This window comes from Oryzias melastigma, linkage group LG9 (assembly GCF_002922805.2).
Source record: "Oryzias melastigma strain HK-1 linkage group LG9, ASM292280v2, whole genome shotgun sequence".
In the NCBI taxonomy this organism is placed as follows: domain Eukaryota; kingdom Metazoa; phylum Chordata; class Actinopteri; order Beloniformes; family Adrianichthyidae; genus Oryzias; species Oryzias melastigma.
Window position 1 is genome coordinate 22,150,448 of NC_050520.1, and position 24,895 is coordinate 22,175,342.

A 24,895-nucleotide genomic window follows, 5' to 3' on the forward strand; every position below is an offset into this window, starting at 1 on the left:
GTAACTTTCTCATGTGTAAAAAGTGAAAGTTTTGCTTGCAGGAGGGAGAATCAATCGATGTCCGTTTGTTTGTGGAGGGTGAAGTGAGTTAAGGTAAAGGATTCGGTTGTACTTTTAAAGCACTGGACTTGAAATGGAGCTTTGGAATTTCTTTTGTAAAGAAACAAAAACAACTAAAAAAAATTCCTATAAACTGGATTTTTCCCCCAAAAAACTGGATTTTTTTCTCTCCATCTGCAGAGACTTGCAGAGGTTGATGAGGTGCGAGACTAGTTTGTGAAATTCTTGTGCAGTAGGAATCTTCCTCTCAGCCCATCAATCATGCAGATGTGACCTCTGACCCCCCTCTATTGAACATATCTTGCATAAGCCTTGGAGTGAACCCAGGCTACGTGTGTGAAAATGCAATGAAATCAGCAACATTTAAAATTAAATATGAGGTACATTATTTATTAAGAATGTTAAACATCCTCAGCAGCAGAGGCGGTGCCTTTGGGGCACATCTGCTTATCTAAGTCACTACAGAAAACAACAAAATAGACATTTAGAAAAAGACTTTAACATACAAGAAACCTTGTGTGTCTACATGGATGCTCAGCAGTAAAAAATAACATCTACATGAAAACGATCCATTAGTGCAAAGGCTTTTTCACAATAAAAAAATACTGTTTCGTAAAGAATTATTAAGTAACAGCAGACGTGGGCTCTGTGTGAGGTGAGACGGTTAAAGGTGTGTGTCGGCGATGGGGATTCGTCTCAGCTCCACGATTTGGGAGTTCGTAACGCTCCCTCCATCGTGGCTTCCAGGGATAGATTCGTTATCGCTGACATTAAGGCCGGTTCCTGAGAATAAAGCAAAAAAAATGATTTTTTTAAATTAAATGTCAGTTGTTTTTCATTATCATTTGTATGTTGGTGGTTCATATCAGCTTCCATAAAAATGGTGTCACCTGTTTTACTTTCATTGTGGTGTTATGTAACTGTCCCTTTATGAGGAAGCACATTGTACTTTCCTGTATCTACGAAAGTCATGGTAACAAAGATGTGAGCGGACCAACAGTCTTTGAAGTAACGTCACAGATAGACAATCAGACTAAATGACTCGTATCTCTAGTAAGAAGTCATTTGTCTGATCTTCTATGAACAACACACGCTTAGTAGTGGTATCTTCCAAACCTGCAAACAAATTAAACACATTTTGAGAAAATCTGCTTTAAAATGATCTCAGACATCTGTTATTGTCCTCCTGCACTTAACCCCATTTTTTAGAACATGTGTGCAAAGTTCAACCTCTGACTATAAAAATGATTGCACAGCTTTGCTGTCATATTTTAATCGAAAACTTACTTTTTTTGTCCAAATTTTTGATTTAAATTCTCAAAAATAGCATTTTTTTGCTGAGCTCCAGACATAAAAGGCACACATGTTACACATCAGGTCATGCTGGGTTAATGATCTATGTTCAGTGCTACATAAGTGTGCAGAGTATGTGTTTCCCTGCACTGATGTACAGTATAACGTTAATGGTTAACCACCAAATTAAGAGCGTAAAGACCTTCACTACGGCCCTGCTTCCTGACCCTTATCGTGTGGTTTTTCTATTATGTAATTAGGATTAGAAATTGAGCTGAAGCAAAGACGTGGATAGGAAAAAGCTAAATGTAACACATGATTTAATAACATTTCAAAAACGTTTGACTGTTTATAAGAAAGTATCAAGTGCTGGAAAGTCATATTATATTGATACCACTGACAAAAGGCCAAGAGCCTGGACTTATTTCAATCTTGAAAGCTTTTCCTCATTGCTGTCTGATTAATAAGGATTTATGACTTCATAGTGCTGAGTTTGCTGCAGATACAATTTCCAAAACCACAGCAACTTATGGCCGCACAAATGGAGTCTCATAAAAAAAGAAAAAAAAAAAAATCACATTCACACATCTGCCACCTCAAGAGGAACAGGAGCGGGGGGGGGCTCTGTTCAATTATAGGCCTAACCCTATCCTTCAAGCTTATCCATTATTAACAGATGTCATCAGCTTGAACCCACAACTGACTTCTACTTTGACTGTTTCCATGGATTCAAGTTTTGTTGTACTGGAGTCACACATGTAGGTCAACATCTTATCAAGATTATGGTAAAGTTTTTTAAATTCCTCTCAAATCAAGGTCGCGAATCATGAGAAAACATTCCATTTACTTATAGATCAGTTTGTCCAACTCTCATATGGACTCAATATGGAGGAAGCTCACAGATTTTCTGCTCATCCAAGTAGAGGGGGGAAATTATCGTGTTGATCCCGATTAATTAATTATGAACAAATAAGCACAATTTTTTTAAAACAGTGTTAATCTAATTTTTAATCTAAAGCTATTGTTGCGTTCTCAAATATAAAAGTCCAACTGTTAACTTGAGTGAACGTTTTAATTGAAGTCATCTGAAAACGGGCCTTTAAATTGCAGTGCAACATGTCTTGATGTCCCTGTGACATCATCAATGTGTGACTTTGTGGCTCTAACCTAAAATAAAGCCACATCTATTATCTATTATGTAAGGGAAGAAGCCTGACGGTGTTCTTTTTCATAAACTAATGGGATACGTGGAGGGCTTATCTCTTGGGGCAGTAAACTGTGGAATAAGGTGTGTCAACGTATATATTATGGTATTAATAAGTCTAGTTTGTGGTGAATATTTTTTGAATTGCTCAGAAAGTTTTAGCTACTGTTTTATGTGTTAAATTACAGCATTTTAGATCTGATGTTTTCTTCTTTTTCTTCCCCAAATGTTTGAGGTAAAAAAAAAAAACTTCTTGGTGGTGTAGATGTAAAGGTTGGAAGTCTGTTATAATAAGAGAACTTCATTAAGCCACTTTTTAGGTGTATTTTGATGTTTTACTGTGCCATAAATTTAAATCAGAATATGTCAAAATGAGGCTTTTCACTGCAAATAGAAGGTTCAAATAAACTATTATTTTTAGATTAAATAATTAAAGTCATGGTAGATTGATCACGTCAGCACTACATTCAAAAACTTGTTTGGTTATTTATTCCATAGCAATAAACAAGAAAATGCTAACAGTGATTAGGAATTTCAAAAATAGATGTTCTCAATTGAATTATGGTACGACACTGTTTTTTTGGAGGAAAGTCTTGCATGATCTTGCACATTAGTACTAAGAATACATATATTTCATATTATTTTAAGGTTCAGAAAAAGCATTTATTATGAACATTACACATGAGAAAGCCCCTCTTCATCTTTCCTTGTTTTTGTGCATGTGGCAGTAACTCTCCTTCTACAATGTAAAGCATTCAGTCCAAATGTTTAATAATTTAACTTTGTTTGTTAATGTTTAATCTGAATTAGCCAAAACCAATTTTTAAAAGTTTTATTTTGGATAAGAAGGATAGTTTTGATGATACTCCATCCATCCATCAACACTCATGATGATCACACTACTGAATTAAATCCAAGGATTTATCCTTGGGTTTCATAGTTAACTTTTTATGTTTCCCTAGTCTTTTTTTTCTTACTGTTGTGCAATCTGTGCTCAAGTTATTTTGACCTTTCTGGTTAAACTAAAACCATTGTGCATTGTCAGAGGGTGCATAATGGTTGTTTTATACTTACAGCTTTCTAAAGGAGATAAAAAGTTGTTTTTTGGGGGGGGATACTTGAGGCAGTATTCTTGTGCAAGCTGAAAACTGCAGGCTGTTAAACGTCCCTAAGGTAAAATAACAATCCTCACCAGTTTTTAAAGCAAAAATGAGGTCATCGAACTCCTGTGACTCCTCGTCCGCCGTGACCAGGTTGGGGTTGATGAAGCTTCCTTCAGTGGCGTAGGTCTCCATCGCAGGACTGGGCTTAAACGCGCTGCTAGGCTGAATAGTCGGCCGCAGTGATGCTCGCTCCCAGTCAGCTGATAACTAAAACACCAAACATGATCAAAGATAAGACAACATACAAAACCACTTTCAATACTGCCACAAATCTAAAAAAGATAACGTTTAGGGTGGTAGAATTTTGCAGTTGCATCACATTTAGAATAAAAATGCTCATAAGACTTCTTTTTAATGACAAAAACAACTTAAGTGTAAAAGCAGGTCACATGCACTCTGATAAACAATGACAGTAATATTTAACTTGGACAATGAGCACACCTGTGAGTGGAAGCTTTCCAAGTACCTAAAAGGCTTAAGGCCAGCAAACACAGAGAGTCCAAGGGTGAGATCAACAACATCCTAACCCTATTTTATGAGAAGAATGAGAGAATGTGGGAAAGGGGAACAAATGAGAGAGTAATACAATTATTTTTTTTTTAGAGATTTAATATGAAATTCTTGAATTTGATCACTCTGAGCCAGATGAGATCACTGCTTTCAATTGTTCAAAAACTTTTTTACTGCATGTTATACAAGCATGAGACCCATGTGGGGCTTTGGTTGGTACAGAGTGTTCTGGGGAGGTGAATTAAGCACCACCAGGCACCTATAAACTGTCATATCTACTCTGAAGGGGAATGAATGAAACCAATTGGCTGGAATTATTTCTTTCAATGCTTTTTCCTTTAATATTTACTGCGTTTATAACAGTCCAACTACTTATCAGAGGTCTAATTCTCCACCTGTTGTCTTATCTCTGTGACAGGGTAGTTTCTGAGAGGTTTGAGTGTGCGCCGATGAACAGAAGAGATTAGAAGGACTGCGTGACGAGAGAGATCAGACGGAGGGGAGGGTTCCCAAGAGCACAACGCTGCTGAACCTTCCCCCTTCTTTACTTCATAGATCTCCTTTTAGGGCGTTTTTCAGGAGAAAAAAAAAGTTGCCCAGAAGTTTCATCAGCTGGGCGATTCTCACTACTTGTTCTCATGTAATCTGGAGGAAAAGTCCCAAAAGGGACCATTAATAATGGGATTGATAAAGTGTGACACTCGTAGTTTCCCAGATATTTTAAGTTACTTAATGAGTGTGAGTGTAAGGCGAGAACCTGCACCTATAATATGTATCGGTTTTTTTTATTGTATAAGCTCTTTTAAATTATGTGAGAAACACATGATGCAGGGACAGAACCATGGGAATGAGGTCAGAAAAAGAAAAAAAGAAGGAAAAACCGACCGGGACAGCAGCAAAAAACATTGAGTAAATTTGCAAAACATTTTCTAAATTTTGGTAACAAAAAAAAAACATTTTGTTGTTACTATGTGAGCACTCAACTTACTGGAAAGTAGGAAAGTAGAAGTAGGTCATGTGAAAAGATTAGTCAACTCATAGGTGATAAATTTGCATAAACTACAAAAATGTCACTTATTTTTATTGATTTGAACAAAAAAAATGGTTATCAATTTAAAAAAAGTGACTTTTATGTCTTATAGTGCTGAATTAACACTGATAGAGAAACATTCCTTCAAGATTTGGGATAAACTGCATGTGTTGGGATTTTTACATTTCTTTTCTATTTTAGAATGTCCTCAAAAATCCTGTTGTTGTGAGGATTGATAAAGTTTTGCTGTGTTTGAATGTTTGTGTACCTCTTCCATGGCACTGATGAGGTTCTGAGTTGACTTGCTGATGTCGCCTCCCACAGTAGTGGGTCCCCCCCCTTGGAAGGCCGAGTCGGCACGGTCTTGGCCGTTTATCTCCACAGTGTAACTAGCTTTGGTAGGCCACCACAGCTGGTTGTGCATGATAAAGTACACGGCAAACACGTATAAGCCCTGCGAGGAAAGAAGGAAAAGCAGCAAAAAGAATGGAGTCAATGAAAAAATTGTACATGTACAACAATTTTTATTAAAAAAATATTTTAGGTTAAACTTTTTTTTTTTCTAAGTTGTTATATGTTGGAGCAGCAAGAGACTCCACTATGATTGGAGAGGAGTTACTTCATCCCTGGTCGATGACGTCGCTGGTATTTCTCCTGCCTCCATTTACTAGTATTACCACATCTCCTCTGTCAACAGCATCAGGATGTGAATTACACAAAAACACCAGAGTGGTAAATGCCACGAGGCCGTCCCGCATTTCACATCAGTGAAGTGGGGAATGACGGCAGACGCAAACAGACGAATGTGCAGAATACAAGAGCGAAGGGAGGAAGGATTCATCCCACAGAAACAGAATCTGACAGACTAATTTGATCTAAAATGGCATGAAAAACTGCTGTACATTATGACATGAACAAGCCTCTAGCTCTAGGGAATGCAAACTTTGAAACTTTGAGGGGAAAATGTATGAAGGCCAACCATTCTTTGAACCATTAAATTAATTATTATTATAATTTGTTTTTAATCAAATACTTTTAATTTCTTCTCATAGAACAGAAATACATTTTTATCTAAATTACTGTGAAGTTTGTATTTAAAGAAAAAGTCTGGAAAAAAAAACTTTTATTGACATGAAATGTTACTAATTATTCACTATTAAATGCTAACTGTAAACTTCTAACCCAGTGAACAGGAAAAATAAAACAAATAATTATCATATTCAGAAGTACAAAACACTGTGGTGTTGATCAAACACATTTGTTCATCTCGTTTACTGCTAACATTTTAGGAATTTGTTAGAAAGTGTCACAGAAGGGTCCAGTGATGGACTGCAACAAAAGATTCTCTGGAAATTAGTTGAAAATTCTAGTAATTTGAGAAATTTTCTTTAAAAAATCTGCTAATAGGGTAAAAAATGTCTTACCAAGACTTCTCAGTCTAAGACAATAATTGTAAGACACATTTTTTAAAATTTTGCTATTGAAAAACTTTCTTGATAAGACAGTTTTCTTGCAAGACAGAAAAAAAATCTTAAAAAAATAGTTTTTTTTTCTTAAGATTCAGTTTATGTAGTGTTGCCACACACTGCAATGGAATTCTATAAACTGGGCAGTATTTTACTCCAATGTTAACAGTAAAATACTTTACAAAGGCTTTACAGTATTTTACTGTAAACATTATTGAACTGTGGGAATTATTGTAAAAACTTATGGATTGTGGGAATTTCTCTTGTCACTACTGTATTTTCGAGGTTACTGTGAACCAGAATACATTTTATTTACCATATATTTTTTACAGTAAAAAAAAAAAAAAAACCCAGAAAATTAAAATACAGAAATATCATTGAAAAAGGAAGCACAGTATAATTTCTGTTCTAACTACTGGCAGCTGGATGCCAGAAACTACTATATTTCATTTTACAGTTATATATTTCTAAAATAAAATAGAGTTTTTGTGTACTGTGACTCATATTACAGCTTTATTACTGTAAAATGAAATACAGGACACAGAAATTCTATCGTATTTAATTTTGCAGTAATAAAGCTGTAAAATGCTTTACAGTAATTACTGACATCCAGCTGCCACTAATTTACAGTAAAATCTACAGCAGCTATTTCACAGTGCAGGTTTGCATCATTTTATAACGAAATTTATCCAATCACCCTCAAGAAATCCTACAACCAGTTTTTAGAAAGTGATGGGGGCTGCGTATCATTGATTTTATGACAGAAACTTGCGGGCCGGTTGAAATTTAAAGGTGGTCCACAGGCCAGACTTTGGACGTACTTGTTCAAGCTGTTTGCATTTATGCTATAGAATAATTTGTTTTAACAGCTGATAGTGACATATTAAAAAATTCCCACTTCTTCATAACTCACATCTAACTTTGAATTTGTCATGTGCGGTCGCTTTTACCACACAAAACAATGAAGGACACAGCCAACGACAAACAGCCTTGGAGTCAACCAATAGTGTGGCTGGTTACAATCAACATTACCAGGAAACAGGAGCCATACATGGAAACCATTTTGTGTTTATGATAGAATTGTAAAACTGCAGCATCTACACAATAAGACGGAAACAAGCTCAGCAACAGCTGGAAAACACATGGAGAACCGTACACGTTATAAAATGCTGGAGCGTCGTCTAGTGGGATTTACTCAAAGATCTCTATAAATGTTTGTGCTCTATGCTGCCAATATATTACTGAGCCTTTTTAGAACAAGCAGGAGTGTGCAAACGAAAAGGGATTTTTCTCTTTGGAGATCCAGTGTTTGGAGAGGCTGGGTGTGGCGTTGTGGAGAGTGACTCCACTGTCCTAGCTTCTTGTTTACTTTTTCTTTGTAATTCGTTAAAGGTGGAAATGAACTTTCCTCCCTGTGATCACATAAAACACAAAGCAAGAAGCAGCTGGGTGTGTGCTGTCTGGTCGTGCGCGTCTGTGAATGCGGCTCCATCGGAGCAGCACTAAGGGTGATTAGCTCAGATAATTAGGAAGCCTGATAAACCAGGTTGACTGCGAAAGGCAGGTTATGTAAGCGTTCCCCGATCAGTGGAGAGAAGGTCGTTGAAGATGAAGAGCACTGAGGTCGTGAAGCAGTTTAAACTGTGATTTTAAACATCTGCTAACAATTTAATGGTTTTAACTTAAATAGTTTAGCACAGACACTCACCAGAAAGTGTTTTTTCTCCCATAAAATCATAAAAAAATCTAATTTTCCTAGATATTTTTCATTTCTTGCCTTGAAATGCTGACTTCATCAGTGCTGAGTGTTATTTATCCTGTGTTCTATTTTTAGAGAAGGTTGAGGGAGGAAGCGGGATGATGAGGAATGGTCCTGCTTCACAGCTGTGGCTATTTTAAGATGATGCAAAGCTTATCGGCAGGATAGGGCGAGCTTAAATCAAGTTCAGAGGTTAAAGAGAAAAGTTCGAGATGGAGTGAGTTTGATTCTGCGAAAAGCTTTTCTGGAAACCACAGGTTGTTTGCAGAGTTTTGCAACATTACCACATTCAGCTGTAACATCTGTGCAGTTCTAGCATCTGTTACTGCTTAATACATGTTGCAGCAATTAGCAGCAGGGTGGCGTGCCTCATAAACACAGGAACAACAAGGTAAATATGGAAAATTCTCCTCATGGAAAATGTACTGCATGGAGGAAACAAATCCAGTCCAGTACTTTGCAGCAGCCACTTAAAAAAAAAAAAAACCAGCGTTAAAGACTTCAACTAATCACCAGCATCACACGGTGAGGAGGAGATGATAAGGTTAGAAACTTTTCCATGGTCTCACCAAAATTCACAAATAAAACATAAACTTATTATGATGGCAAGAAAACAGACGTTATTATGTTCCAGCCCTGTAACCTTTACTGTGTTAAATCACAGAATTGCAGACCGTAACTAGACATTTTCTTTTTTTACAAATCTACTGGAGGGGTGTAATGAACTGAGGTCAGCTGTGTTGTGACTTGAACAGGCCGCCGACATGAGGTCACAGAGTGGGATAAACTGGAGCTCACAAACGAGCGCTAAATACAACACAGACCACCGGTGTGGACTGTTTTTCCTCATCACTTTCTGTGCCAACAGAAGAGGTTTGCTTTGGTGAAGCACTGATGTCTTTGGCATGCAGCTGCCATGTAGCACCGCACACTACCCCAGACTGCTTTGGGTCCAACAAAACGCTGCGTTCAAGAAAATTACAGTGGAGGATGCAAACGTCTATTAATTGTAGAGGAAAGAAACAGCATAAAGACATAAACACAAATCTAAATCCCTGTGTGGCTTGTTTTGTTTTGTTAATTATACAAATTCACTGATAAACCTCGCCAAGCCTTATTAGGGGTTGCTTGAACAGATATTTGTAATTAGCAGAAAGTGATGTTTTTTTGTAAAAAATGTTTATAATGTTGAATTCAAGTTTCCCATTTCATTATAGTAATGTATGAAGCACGATGGTAACTAATTCGTAAAATTAGATAAAGTATTTCTTCATTCTAATACAGTCTGCAAGGATTCCTTCAAGCACAACTGTCTTTTCACTGAATTTTCAGTATGTTTAAAGTTAAGATTTGACCCACTTTATGGTATAAGGTATTTGTTCTTGCCTTATTTTTTTTCTCTGAACAGTATACATGGCGGATTGATCCAAAATATCAATACTATCGATCTTAAGTTGGAATTGGAATCAGATCCATACCGACTCACAGATACTGATATTTCCACTCTCCACTCTTCTCAAAGGCTAATTATTTACTGTATATTTCTACCAGTTGCACTTTTGAAGATTTTGATTTATTTTTTGTATAGTTACTTGTTTTTTGACTGTTTTGCATTTACTTCTTCACTTTTTTATTTAATTTCAAGAAGTTTTTATTTTAATAAAGTATTTTTGAAAAGAATGTCCTAATTCTGTTTTTATGTTTAGCAAGGAATTAAAAAAGGGAAACTTGCAAAAAACCATTCACTGCGATTGGAATCTACTGAAATTTTGAGGTTAATTTTACATTCACCGCTTTTAGGAAAAATATCGACATTGGTATCAGATCGCTACCCAAATGCTCAGAATCGCCCAGCTCTACTGAACAACAATAGTTATATTAATAGAATGATAAAAAAGTGAGAGATTTTATGCACAATAAACATAAAAGTGATGTTTTAAATGTTGTTTCATTTCTTTGATTTGTGTTTTGCAGTAAATCCTGCATTTCAGTTCTGTATTTTGTCTGTTTTTTTTTTTTTTGTCTATGTTTTTTTTAGTTGTGATGACAACTAATAAATGTAGCTTGATCTTAATATTTTTTTTCTTTATCTTCAATAACACTTTGAATTGCTAAGCGAAAAAGAGGATGATAAAAATGAAAAAAAAATTAGGAGACAAAAGCACAGACAGGTGGAGATAGAAGCAGGTGCGCCTTGGTGAGATGAGGCTTTTTCTGCAGGCCTCAGGCCAATTTTGTTTTGAAGCTGTGAAGCAAAGTTGTCCTCTTTCATGTATTCCGCTGCCTCACTCTGTACACACACTTACACACAAACAATCTGGATTACTCCATTAGACACTTTCAAGATCTTTCAGAAATCAGGGAACAAGCATATCAGCTGCATCACATCCGCATCATTAATTCACACTGTGTGCTCTCTCTGCATTCACAGAGCACAGTTGGAAACACAGCAATGAGATGTTGCCCAAGGCTGCGTCTGAATTTATCACAAACCATAAAAAAGAGGGGCTTTTGGGAGGAATCTCATCTGACTTACCAGCAGGATGTTGAAGATGACATAGAGGATCAGCATCCACAGGTACCTGTAGCCCATGTGGAGCCCCGCCCACAACCAGACCAGTGAGATGAGCAGAAACAGGTAGAGGACCAGAGGAACCTCTGAAATGCAACAGCACAAGACGATTTTAATGATAAACAGAGAACATCATAAATATGAATCATATAATGACAAAGATTTTTTTTAAAATATGCTTTATTTCTAGTTGCTCTGTAAGAGTTATTCCAAAGATAGACTTTTGAAAGGTCCAATAATCCCATGAACAAGGCAGTGAGAAGAATGAAGGGATGATGGGACGATTAGAGGACCAGAGGGCTGTATTACAAGAAAGAATCAGCTTTTACAGCCTCGGTGGTTTGTGTCATTTCGGCTCTTCTGGATCCATGTGGGATGAGTGTGGACTTATGTGGACACAGATTAAAGCCTCCAAAGGTGGAAAGGAGACACACGAGAGCAGATAAGAGGAACTGATCCACACACACACAAAAAAAACTAATCGTGCACTTAGGAGTCGCTCTCTCCTCCCAGAACTTAGTTTGCTTGGCTTTAATGGCGCTGCTGCTGCAGTTAGAGGAATTGAAAGTGTTCATAATATAATCAGGGAATACGGCCATTTTTGCAAACACAAGCTGGTCAAACAGATTTTAGAATCCAGTCAGGAAATGCAAAATTCATTATTAAAAAAACAAACAAAAACAATACTATAGTTTTGTGTTGGAATCAGATCTTCTTTGGAGATATATCAGCCTCTTCAGTATAAATTACTTTGGAAAGTGTGCAGAAAGCAGAAATCCATTGTCCATTATTCCAGCCACTAATGGGTGAAAGCAGGGCACACTCCCATCTTTCACTTTCACCCCTAAGAACAACTTGGAGACACCAACATGTTATTGGACTCTAGGAGGAAGCCAGAGAGCCTGGATAAAACCCACGTATGCACGGAGAAAACATGCAGACTGAACTGCACACAGAAAGGGGTTTAAACAAGAGCCTTCTTGTTGTGAGATAAGAGTGCTAACCACTACACCACCTTATTTGCCTCACTTTATCATATCACAACAAAGGGATTTTGTCTTTGCAATCAGAAAAGTGAATGATCACTCTAAATAGTAGACTCAATTTATTTAACAAAAGGTAACAAATGGGATTAGATTATTAAGAATTCATAACTTCAGTTTGTGTTTCCTCATTTTAATGGTGTGTTCTAGAACAGTCAGAATCTAAGATGCACGCTCCATATCAGGAAAGTGTTTTTTAACAGTATTGTTATTAGTGGCATTCCTGAATGTAATTCTGTATGACGGTGCTTCATGAAGGTCTACCAGATTAATCTTCTGCACATGTTCCAATATTAGTTGTTGATGAGTGAAGTTGCTGGATGTATTCCCAGCCAAATAATCCCTCTGTTTGCACTGGTATTTTTATTGATTTATGAAACAATATTGTTTGAAAGAAAATAGTATTTTTTAATATTTCTTTTTTATTCGTTTTAAAACATTTCTAATCAACGAGGCCTGCATTTGGACATCCCTGGCCTACAGGATTCTCAGAAATATTTTCTATATTAATGTAAAACATCTGGACCCCATCGTTTCTCTGTGATGTGGATGGATCAGGTTCCTAATGTAAATGTACATGTTGCAGGTAGACTTAAAAAGTGAAAAAACACAAGGATTGCAAAAATGTTATGGAGCACAATCTCCACCTCCCACCCTGTTTTCCTGCTCTTCCTGCCCTGCTTGCTGCTGATTACCTGGATAAGGTGTGTTCAGCCAATCAGATTGTGGAAAAAGGTGAGTCAGAAGGTCAGAGGTAAACAGGGAAGCAGAGCTTGAGAAAGGGAGGTTAGCATATCTTAAGAACCTGGGTTGGGCAGCTCCATCAAACAAGGTTGTTTTGTCACGTTGTAGCAATGCATCTTATTTCAGCACACATTTTTGCATTGTTTGTATTTGAACTGTTTGGCAGTTTTATAATAAAACCTATCAGCAAAAATATATGTATGCTTGTGCCTTGTATAGCAACTAGAGTTTGCTTTTGGTCCGATTTGTTACAAACCAAAACTCAGTGAGAGCTGCAAAGTTCCACCTCCCCCATTATAAAAAATACACTATTTATGTTTTTGTGGCCATTAAGCCATTCATTTATAAAATGTAGCTTTCAAATATTTGCAGTTATTGAATAATAACAGTGTTATAGTTTATATATATATATATATATATATATATATATATATATATATATTACTTCCTTTACTTTTGACTGCATATATACAAGTTCCTTTCAAAATAAAGTACATCCTCTGTGTCAAATAAGATCCTCCTGCTGAACTAAAAATGTAAGAAAACAAAGTCAAACAAAACTGTTTCCATCCATATGACTTGGTGTGCCTTCATTTTTTTCTCCTTTTTCTATTTAATATAAGACAAGATTTGATTGAAATCCAAATAAAAGTATATAAATATATATTTATAAACGTAATACAGAAACAACTTTTAGAGTATTTTTTTATCAGTTATCTGGCTCTTTCAAAATGTAAAACAATAATAATAAATGTTTTTAAATTAATAACTGTAAAATAAAGTAACCAAAATTGCAACCCGATTAATTATTTAAATAATTAGCGTTTTCCCTCAAATCCAAAGAGTCACAATAGATGGAGAAAAAGCTGCGTACTGCTCTGGAGCCTCAGGTTGCAGACCTGTTCAAAGAAAATGCATTGGTGATAAGAAAGCAAAAACAGTAACTTGTCTTTGTTTTTTCCCAAAAACAATTTTTTGTCATTATGATTTCAAAGCTAAGAAATCTATATTATTTAGCTGGGTCAGAAGCTGTAGTTTGGTGCTTTCATATGGAACATAGTGTACAGTTATGTTCCACAGGACACAAATTTGGTGTCACTTCCATTCCCTGTCATTTCCACTGTACTCATGCATCTTTTCCCAAAGCCGTTTTCCTTATTTACCCTTTCAACTTGCCTCTCCCCTTTTTTGTCTATTTAAAGCGGCCCCCTGACATTGTTTTCCTGCAAATAGGTGTTTGTAATTTCACACACAGCCTCAGGGAGATTAACACCTGATCCAGTATTTTGTATATTTTCTCACACTAAATTTACTTCTTTTATGATCTTTTTTTTCAGGAGTTCCCACCGCTCCAAACAGTCCACAGCTTTTCCATCTCTGTTTCTTAGAGCAAACTTTTTAGATCCTTTTGGTAAATTTTCCCTTCATGTAAGCACATTCCAGTCTGTGGAAAAGGAAGAAGATGTTCCCTAAGTGCAAAATGCTGACCAGCCGTCTGATCTGACGCCACTGCAAAGGCCAAAGTAGAAAATCGGGGGGAAATTGAAACACAATTATAAGCGTTTGTTTTGGAAAGCTTGTATAAATGAAGCCATGCGCATGAGTCACAGTTTGTCAGACCAGAATGAAGCAGAAACTAAATCCTTTCATCTTCTATGGAGCAATTTCCCGACTCCAGGAGTTTCTAGGAACTTTTACTCAACAAGGAGCTGCTTTTCTCCACAGGCTCCTGTTTATATTTGATCAGCGTGGGTTCTCAGCGTGAAAGAATAACCAAGTAGAGGGCCTGTAGTTGAGACAAACATGCTGCTTTGTTAAAAGGTCAGCAGCTGTTAAAACTAGCTCTCACACGAGCAAGAGATTTGATTTATTAAAACAATAAATTAAGAAAAAAGGAACAAATCATCACTAAATACACTTGATTTTGAGTGTGCTTCCTAACTGCATGACTTTACACCAATAACACAACTTGAGAAGAGTTACACAAGCTTTAAAGAATTGAATTTGATTAAGAATCATTAAAAATAGTTCTTGTAGACTTCCCGATGTCCAACAGATGATTGCTCAAAGGGTAGATTTGGCACACTTGGTTCTATAAAAAAATCTATCAAAAGAACATCCCATCTTGTAAACACCACATGTGTGTTTAGTTAGGCTGTGATAAGAGTTTATTGATGATCTTTCTGAGTTCAGAATCTCCAGATTAGTTAGCTCTCATTCTTGCAGGCAAATGTCAAAAGGATCAGCAGAGAAATGAGATCTGAGGCTGAAAAACAGGTTCATGTCTGCAAATGGGGAGGAACCTGTTCAAGCCAGACACTAACACCCTCGCCCAACTTCACTGACGTCAGACATCCTAATGGTTTTTCAGTTTCTCACACACATGCGCGCATGCACAGATTAGCACTTAGCTTATCTCATCGATTGTTTTCAGGGTTGAGGAATTTGAAAATGTGACCTTGATATTCACTGTGCAAATAAAATCTGCTGGTAGGTTCTGCATTTATAGACCCACTCCAATGAAAATGGCATTCTTGCTGTTTTTAATATGTTCTTGTAATTAAAGATTAAAATAATTTTTGATATTAATCAAAACATCTTAATTTTCCTCACCTGAGCTGCCATCTGGCTCAAAACTGTGCAGCTGGATAGCTCTGACATTACTTTTTTTTGCTAAGCTAATGTTAGCTTGAGCTTATGAGGAGCTATAAGCTAGTGAGACAGTGTAAACAAAGTGATGATGGGAAACTAGTGGAGGCCAACTTCTGCACCAATAGTCCCGCCCCCAATTTTGAGGCAAATTACGGATGAGCTCCTGCTGCTCTGCAGAAAAACATCTTAAAAAACTACCTAGGCTGTTTGATTTTGACTAAAAGCTGCATAAATAAAATTTAGAGACCACTAGGAACAATTTTACAATAGAAAAAATTAGTGGGAGTGCTGGTTGGAGAATTTCTCATTAAAGTAAATTATTTATTTTCAATAATGATGTTGTATGTCATGAATTCAATGTCTTATCATGATCACAGGAGAGTAAATGGAAATATGACCATTTATATTATTGTTCTTCACATAAAACCTGAACAAGTGATGTCAATAATGTCTGGAGCCATCAAATGTGTTTCTTCACCATATCTGAACTCTGCTTTGATCTTTGCTTATGTTGAAGCACAGCCAATCCTTAGACACTACATGGAGGACACTGTGAACCAAAAACATTCAATATTTAGCTATTTTTCTACATTTGCTTTCTTTTTTCCAGACTGGAAAGTTAAATAAGGAATCTCATTAAATTATTGAGATCTGTTTGCTGTTCGACCTGCTGTAGTTCCCCTTTTCCCACCAAGTGTTTGAGTTAAGTGGACACGTTGGCCTGGTTTTGGAAAGAAACGCAGTGTTCTTTGTCACAAATGTATGTCTACAAGAAACACCACAATAGAAAGGGTTTCTGAGGCTACTTTTTATAATGCTCACTTTTTTAAAGAGGAACTAAAGTGCTTTTGGATGAAGACAGCTGCAGAGTGAAACTGAGCAAAACAATGATGCAAGTCCAAATAAAAGTGGTTGATTCCTTTATTCCTTTGTTGATAGAGCTGTGTTGAAAATGTTTGGTTACCAGTGCTGTTGGTCCGTCCGCGGTAAATATCATCATAGGCCCTCCACTGCTCAGTGACCTGGTAGGCGTGAATGAATACAACTACCACCGCAACCAGGCAGATGAGGGGAACCAGGACCGCCGTGCAGAGAGCTGCATAGATGTTGGGGATGAAACATCTGCAGGAGACAAGCACAGAGGAGGGAGTGAATTCCAAAGGCGGCAAAAAATAAAAAAACTCAACAGGAAAAAGGAGGGGAAACTTGAAGTAAATCGCCTCAGCATTAAAAAAGTAGAAAAATATAATCTAAATATGTTTTTTAATACTCATATTTTAATTTTCTCCAAATACTTTTTTCTTTGGTGTCACAAATACGATTTTCCAACTGAATCAACCAGTATACAAGAAGTACCGACATACATTTACTTTGTAATAACAAGAAAACCATGTGAGAAAAGACATCATTTAGTCATAAAAAATGATTTAAATTTTACAAAAATACTTTTAAAAAATGCACTAAGCACTTTTTGTGTGATTTCTATATTAAAATGTGCTAAAATGCTTTATTTTCTAAAAACCGCTTGTGAATGTGTTTCCCATCTTTCTTCAATCATGTGTTTATCAAAGAAAACCAAATGAAATATTTCTCTCTGGGAAACTCAACATGATCATATAAACAATGACGGGCAAACATCTCGAAAATTCTCCTGTGACTGTCTTTTTCACAAAACAAGCTCAGTGCTGCTATGGTGGGAGCAACGGATACAGATAGGACATCCGCAAGTCGGAGGAACTGCTGTAAAATAATGAGATCTATGCTAGTCAAAACAGAAAAAGGTATGCCAAATAGAGCACTGCACCCCTTTGTATCACCAAAACAGCTTGATGATTAGTGTGAATACACTGGAAAATAAATCTATGTGCTGATGTATTGTCGCTGGGGATGAGAGCTCAGTGTACCAGAAACTCCCATCAGTATCTGAGGAGGAAGAAAGCAGCAGCTAAAAACTTAGACTAAAGACAAAAACTCCACAAAGTGAATTAAAGTAACACAAGTTTTTGACTTAAATATAGGTTAAAAATGAGAGCTTTGGGCACTTTCACAACAAGCTTTTTGGTCTGCACTACTTTGTAAAAACAGGCTACTTAGAAATACCTAAAAAATTGGGGTTTTATTTTAACCCATAAAGACCAATTATTCCTTAAAATTAAAATGATGTGGAATGCACCACAAACCAAGTGGATCAAATAACCATGTTTTAATATTTTTCTGTCACACTGATGTCACCATGGGTTCTTATGGATTAAGAAAAATAAAATCTAGTCACTAAAACATGTTTTCTCAAACTAAGATTATTTTGCTATACAAAAATTCCTTAATAAGGAAAAAGACAATTTTTCTTAATTTATTAAGATTCAGTTTCTGGATTTCTATTTCTGATAAAATGTGCTTTGTTTGCCGACTTCAAAGAAAATACATTTTTGGTAAATTAGTTTTGTGGAGCTCTAACTTCTACATTGTTATGGGAGGTTTTTTTCATTTTTCTTTTTTCACACACTGCAATACGATGGAGATTTAAGGGCGAGCATGCAAGCAAAAAACAATTTTGATTATGACTTAAAGGTCACAAATTGACAAGAAAAAAGTTGTAAAGTAATATATTTAAGACTTAAAAAGTTTTAGGGTAAATGTATGACTTTTCGTGTTTTAAAGTAATACATTTATTCATTTATTACTTTAAAACAGTCAGGAATTAGGGAGAAAAAAATTGTAAATTTACGAGATTTAAAGTTGTAAATTTACAAAAAAAATAGTAAATGTATGACTTTTAATCTCGTAATATTACTTTTTTTGTGGCCCTAATACTTGAACTGCAAGAACCGAATCCTAAGAAAGTTAAAAAACCACAAATTAAAAAAAAAGTTTCATTTTTTTTGTCTTCCAAGAAAACTGTTATTATATAAAAAAAGATTTTTAAAAGTAAAAAAAAAAAAAATCTTAGTTTGAGAAAACGTGCTTACTGATTAGGGATTTTTTCCTAAAATAAGAATCCTTGAAGACTAATTTTCCTACCTTACTGGCAGATGTTTTTTGTGTATTTAAAGAAAATCTGCCAATGATGTGAGACTTTTTTCTAATTTTTGCAGAGTTGTTGGGGGGGAAGAAAATGTTGACTTTGTTTTGTCTTGTCAAAACACATTGTTGTTTGCATGTTTTGGCACTTCAAGTTTCATTAGTTAGACTCCAGTTTTTATTTACTGTACCAGAATTTCATGTTATGGTTTTCACAATTGAAGAGCTCGCTGTAATGCTAAAATTTGACTTTTGTCTTTCATTGAAACAGAAGACACAAAAACCATGCTGCCGACAAAAAGCAAAAAAGGGGTCACTTCTGTTTTTCCATATTACTATTACTTTAAACAGGATCTAGTCAAGATTACAACCACAAAGGGGTTTGACTCACACATAGCAAGGTCTGCACCTCCCTGATAGAATTACTTCAAAAATGACCTCTTACGTAAGCGGTGAGCTTGACACTTCTTTGTGTCCAGGCAGGCTGAAACTGAGACAACAAAGTGCGATGGGAAAAACAAGAGACAACCTATTTACTTAGACGGGGTGGGTGGGAAATGGAGCCGGGTGAATGAATTCAAAGAGAGCTTCATTCCCTCAAAAGAGGAGGGCATAGTCTCCTCTGTGTCCTGCTCCCTGACGGACTGCCAGCCACCCACCCGCCCAACCACTGGAAATATGCACTCACTTGATCCCAAGGATAACAGCCACACCTAACACCACTGGCTAATTTAGGGATGAGATTTAAAGGAGCTGAAGCTCCATCAGCATTTGGCTTTCTGTGGCACGCACATGCTCCTCCATGACACATGAAGGCACACTCAAACAACCGCCGTGAAGGTCTGCACGGAATGACTTCACCTTGTGTGTTCTCCTCCTCACATTTACTGTACATACACACTGCAAATGGATTCTGAGATACTCCACCTCCAAGGCAAAGACTCAAGTTTCTGTATGAGGCCATGCATGCAAACACTGAAACTCTTTCACTTATTCATTCAGCGGATTGGACGAGCGACCTGCTCATGTGTCGTCACTGGGTTGGGTATTTTTTTTCCTCTTCCATAAGCCTGAAGGGGAATTTCCTTTAGCTTAAAAAGGAAACTGAAATCACCCGAGATGATTCATGGCAGTTTAGCTGGTGTAATTATAACAAAATAAAAGGTTTTGGTCGTACTTTATTCATTTGCAATTTAAACTCACACTTCTCCGTTTACTAGTCCGTAGACGGCGTGGATGTTCCATCCGAAGCCTCCGAGCAAAACGATGACCAGCACGATGATGACGAGGACGGGGAGTCCCCAGCCCAACAGAAAATAGAGCAGATATCGCCGCTCTGTGTGCTCATCATTCATCACCAGAACTTGCCAGAAGTTTACAGCCTGAGGAGAAAAAATAGTTTAAAGTCTCAATCCAATCATCTTTTCTATTTTATAAGTATTACCAGTAGTCTTTTAATTATGATTATGCTATTTTTAGGCAAAATGATAAAAAAATGTCAGTTTTAAAGACAAGGAAAATAGTTTCTTTCCCTCTCCCAGGTCACTTCCTCCAGCTCCTCTGTGTTTCCAGGCCAGCATTCTAGATCCTTCCTTGGGGCCACCCATGCCTTTTTTATATTATATTTTTCTTTTTATTTATTTTTTTTCAAGACAGTATTTAGTGGCAACTGGATCAACTCTGACATTTAATCAAAACTACTGCAAAATAAACATTAAGAAAGGATTGAACCTTTGAGGATTTTGATCATGCCAGCTTTTGAAACATAAACACACATTCACTGTTACATTACAACTAAAATAGCTGTATTTGCTTTGTAATCTATTGGGCTTTCATGCATTTTTAATCATTTCAAACCCATACTTTATTACTTAAGGGGCTTTTCAGAACACTTGTTGATTATAGCACAGATGCAAAGTTTTCACCTTTAAAAAGAAAAATTAAATATGTTAGGTAGCAAACAACAATAGTCCTTCAAAAGTAGATTTGAAGTTGTCAAAATGCTGGTTTGTTGTTTTTCTCATAAAGTAATTAGAAAACCCTTGTGAGAAACAGGGACAGTAAAGCTTTAAAGGCAACCGACTGATCCGCACTAAGTGTCAGTGTGTTTCTGCAAACACTTGTGCGGGACATTTGCAGAGGCCAAACTGTGATGCAACACATGACAGCAGAGCAAAGAATGCTGACCTCGCCTGAAAATAAATCTGTCTCAGCTATCACCATAACAATAATGCATAAGCACTGACACAACCCACTTTGATGCACAAACACTCCACGAATGCAAGCAAACACAAACACATACTGAATATGCAGCATGCGACACTGAGGGGTTCCAGTTGTGTAACAGTTTGCACTGCACTAAGACAACAGACTAATGTCAGATTCAAGAGCTGCGGGCATTTTTGTGCTGAGCTGTTCGCTCTGCAGAGACTGTATCCTTCACTCACTGCTCAAATAAAGCTTCATGTTGCCAAGACGATGACTTATTCGGCTGTGTATTTACAATATTGCTCAGCAGTTATGAGTTTTCACTTACAATATGACCAAATGAGATCCAGATATTCGAAATGTACTCATTTTTAAATCTAATTTTAAACTTTTTGATACAAGTGTTACAAATTGAAAATAATTTGCACACATTTTCATTTTTGATATTTGGTTTGCGTTAATAACCTTTCTAATGAAAATGATCTGTACATGATACCTGACTTATTTTAATGATTTTTCAACTAAAAAATACATTCTTATGATACTTCCATAACATTAATGACTTCTAATGGAAAATAATCTGGAAACATGTAAAAAAACACGAACAACAACATGAAAAATAATGTGTTTTTCTGAATTTTGTTAAAAGATCTGCATATGTAACGACAAAGCCTGAAATAGTGTTATATCTACTTACATAGCCATGTGATTTATTGTTATTTGAGCATTCCTAATAACCTTAATCAATGTTGGAAAGACATGAATATCTGTTCTTACATTATGAACCGGATAATGACAATACAGGTAAAGAAAATAGTAAAGTTGAGCCAGAGTGGGATTATATAAGTTCGTTTCCTCACACTCCCTTTTAGGAAATCCATCTTTTATTGTCTAGTTATCCTGTTTGACATATCTATATGGATGTAAACATCTGTTGATTCATTGCACATGAATTATTTTTTTTCTTGATTTTTTAAAAATAGACAATTTCTAATGTAATCTAATCTAAAATTAAATAAAACTTTAGAAAGAACAGTCAGTAAAACTAAGTAACAACATCACAGCTAAAACTGTTCCATAATCCAAATGTCAAAGTGGAACAACTAAACTGAAAAACAATCATAAACAAATGCAAAGTTTTCAAACTGTTTTCAAGAATGCCAGGGTCAACTTTTACAGGTCCACTTTTGAGTTGAATTTTGAGCATTTCTAATGTTAAATAGGTTCTTCTGTTATAAAGTAAGCCTCCACTCAAACCAACTTTTTATATTTAAATAACATATTTGCAAGGGTTGTATATCTTCAGCAGAGACTTTTTCAGTTCTTTTATTTGAGACTAACAAGTTTAAAAAAATGTGAAATCCAAATGTAACCCTATATCTGCACTCAGTCTGCTGCCCTCGTCATTAAAAATATAGTGTGTACTTTCATTCTCCAGCTGAGCTGCCTCATGGAGCTTCTGCGGTGGTGAAATGGCCTTTCAGGAGTTGAGACCGAATCACTGGCATTATGCCAGGGTGTATTCTACCAACCGATGATTTGAGACGCACATCCTCACACGCACGCTCACTGCTGTTATTGATTCAAGTCCTTTTCTTTGCCCAAGACGGATTCCTGGCGCCATCTCGTTTGAGGGGTCTTATCTTAAAGCAGCTACCTGATAGAAGTGAAAACCTGAAAAAAGATGTCCCTTGGGTCGATTAAGTGACGATGGTGAGGGAGACGGGGCTTCAGTGCCACATTTAAGTGATGGCAGAACTTTCTTTGATTTTTTTTCGTCAACAGGAAAAGCAGCTGATAGGCCAGTGTTGAAAAATAGCTCAGAAAGGTGAATGTGCCGGAGTCTGATCACACTATCCAGATCTCCCCATTTGAACTCCCTCTGACTTGTTTACATTCTCTGCAGAAGTTTTAATCAGCTCTGCTACCATGCCAACCACGGCCATGTGGGTCTAAAACCAGTTTGTACGTCACAGCTCATTTCCTCTCTGTTCTGGAGATTGTTATTGACATTTTAACACTTCTTAAGACACGCAAAAGCCGTTGGCATGAACCTTTATCCCTTAAGAAATCTTAGGTTGCATAGTCAGAGAAAAATCTGACATAAGAAAACACTGCACACGCTCAGCACGTACGACGCCGCTCCGATCTAGTATAAACCTGTTGTGGTCAGAGCTTTCAGCCCACTCAGAAGCTAATCTTAGAATATGCTAATCATAAGATAATATACCAGGAATTATCAAACTTACAACAAAACTGCATCTTTTTGGCAGACATTTCTATCTACGGCTCATAGTTAGCAGATTGTTGTGAGTTAGTAAGCAAATTGCAGAAGCATCTCTTTAAAAATAAGTCGTCAGTTTCTTAGAGCACAACATTATATCAGAGTTTTAATATTTAGTTATGTTGAAGGGGGTTGATAAAATAAGAAAGGAAAAAAAACACAGGCTGTGTAAGCTTGTTCAGTGTACATTTTGATTTATATGTCTGAACAGTTTTTAGACTTTCTTTTCAAAATAAGAGTCTCACATTAAATAATTACAGAGATTGTTCTAATTTATAATACCAACAAGTTGTTGCAAATGACCAAAGAAGTAAGAAAAAATGCAGATTTAATTAATTGCCTGTCCATAATTCAACTCTGCAATTTTAAAATGAACTTTTTTCAGGGACGGTTTGCAAAAATAAATTCAAAAATAACAAAAATTTATTATATTTCATGCAAACAAATGGTTGTGAAGTTGTGATTCACTGGTTCACCTGTATGAGCATCCAAAAGAACTGAGTGAGATGGAAATAGTGGGTGAAGAGGGCCAGAGTCGCACAGCTGTCGTCTGAAAATATACGTCCACGAAAAGTTGACACCAGGAAACAGATCTGAAAATGAAAAATAGACACATTATTAACAGCAGACTGTGACCTTTTACATGGACCAAAAAAGGAAAGCAGGATTTTTTGAAGTGTTTCTCTAAAAAAAAGTATTCTGTTTTCTCTGATTCATTCACTCTAAGTGACAAATTACTCATATCAGCGGCACACAAGAGGCACGGATCTTTCTGTAACAGCACTACCAAATGTGTCGTTTTCTTTTTTTGTGGATGTGCAGTCCATGCATTTTTAAAACAGACTGCAGGTTCACCTCATCCTCGTCTCTGCAGAACAGAAAATTCATTCTGCAGACCGGTTATATCACCTGTATGTGGGATATGTGAGTGCTGGATCTATTATTTGACGTAGAAACAGAAAAGAGCCGTTGCAGAGTTTTAGCTGGAAACAGAAAATGCAGTGAGCTTTTGAGTCTAAGAAAGAAAAAAGCAGTTTAGCTTCAATAATGAAAGGCAATCGTTTAACAGTTTGTGTAGAAGCCCTAAAACTAAAAATCAAAGGGAGTTAGTAGAAACTGCTGGTCTGCTGTTGCTTCATTCTCCTCTAGTACCAATGCAGATGGATGACAGTTACATAACTTGCAGCCTGTTGGCTGGCAGCGCTGCGAAGCAGAAGGACATGAATCAAAAAAACAGCTAGACAAAGTCTGTGTGAGAAAACAGATGACTTGGAGACATATGTTATTAACATTAAATCAAATTTGTCCAAGTATATTCAGAAGGAGGCTCTGCATCAGAGAAACAGGAAGGCACCACTCACAGAAAGGCAAACCTTGACTCAGCAAATGTTTATCTTTTTAAATTGTCTTTAAATTGCTTACAGAACCTGTTGCATGTTTAGTCAGAACTCAAATTAAAGATCAGACAGATTTTTTTTTTCTATTTCAAAAATTACCTCAAAATTGCAGCAACTATTGCAATCAAAGGGATAATTTGTGGTACCAAAAAAGAAAAAATAATTTACAATAACAACCTGGAGGAGTTGTTCCTTAAATAAGAAACACGTCAGTTAGAAATTATAGATAACTCCTTAAAAAAAAAAATCATATAAAGCCTAGAAAACAATAGTGCCTGTTGTAGTTGAGGACATTTTTCTTGCAGTGTCCTTTCAGCTCCTCTGAAGAAATCGCGAGTTAACCCGGAAGAAAATTCAGAATCATCATTTGCTTGATCCTATTTCTGTAAAACCAACATTTTCTCAGATGCTGCAGCACTAATAATTAAAGTGAATAATGTCAATCTATAATTATTAAGATTGATTGCATTTTTTCCCTTTAAATCTGCCTGT

At 36.3% G+C, this 24,895-nt stretch overlaps 1 protein-coding gene across 2 annotated transcripts in view; it reads right to left on the bottom strand.

Annotated features, from left to right (window-relative positions):
• Positions 1-422: 422 nt before the first annotated feature.
• Positions 423-24,895, bottom strand: part of adgrv1 (adhesion G protein-coupled receptor V1) — a 93,257-nt gene continuing 68,784 nt past the window's right edge. For both annotated transcript variants that reach the window (XM_024275121.2, XM_036213592.1), the window contains 7 exons: positions 23,483-23,599; positions 19,718-19,896; positions 16,461-16,618; positions 11,022-11,143; positions 5,529-5,714; positions 3,750-3,927; positions 423-843 (listed from right to left, as the gene is read on the bottom strand). In XM_024275121.2, the coding sequence (XP_024130889.1) occupies positions 725-843; positions 3,750-3,927; positions 5,529-5,714; positions 11,022-11,143; positions 16,461-16,618; positions 19,718-19,896; positions 23,483-23,599 (1,059 nt within the window). In that variant the 3' untranslated portion in view covers positions 423-724. The remainder of the gene's footprint in view (positions 844-3,749; positions 3,928-5,528; positions 5,715-11,021; positions 11,144-16,460; positions 16,619-19,717; positions 19,897-23,482; positions 23,600-24,895) is intronic.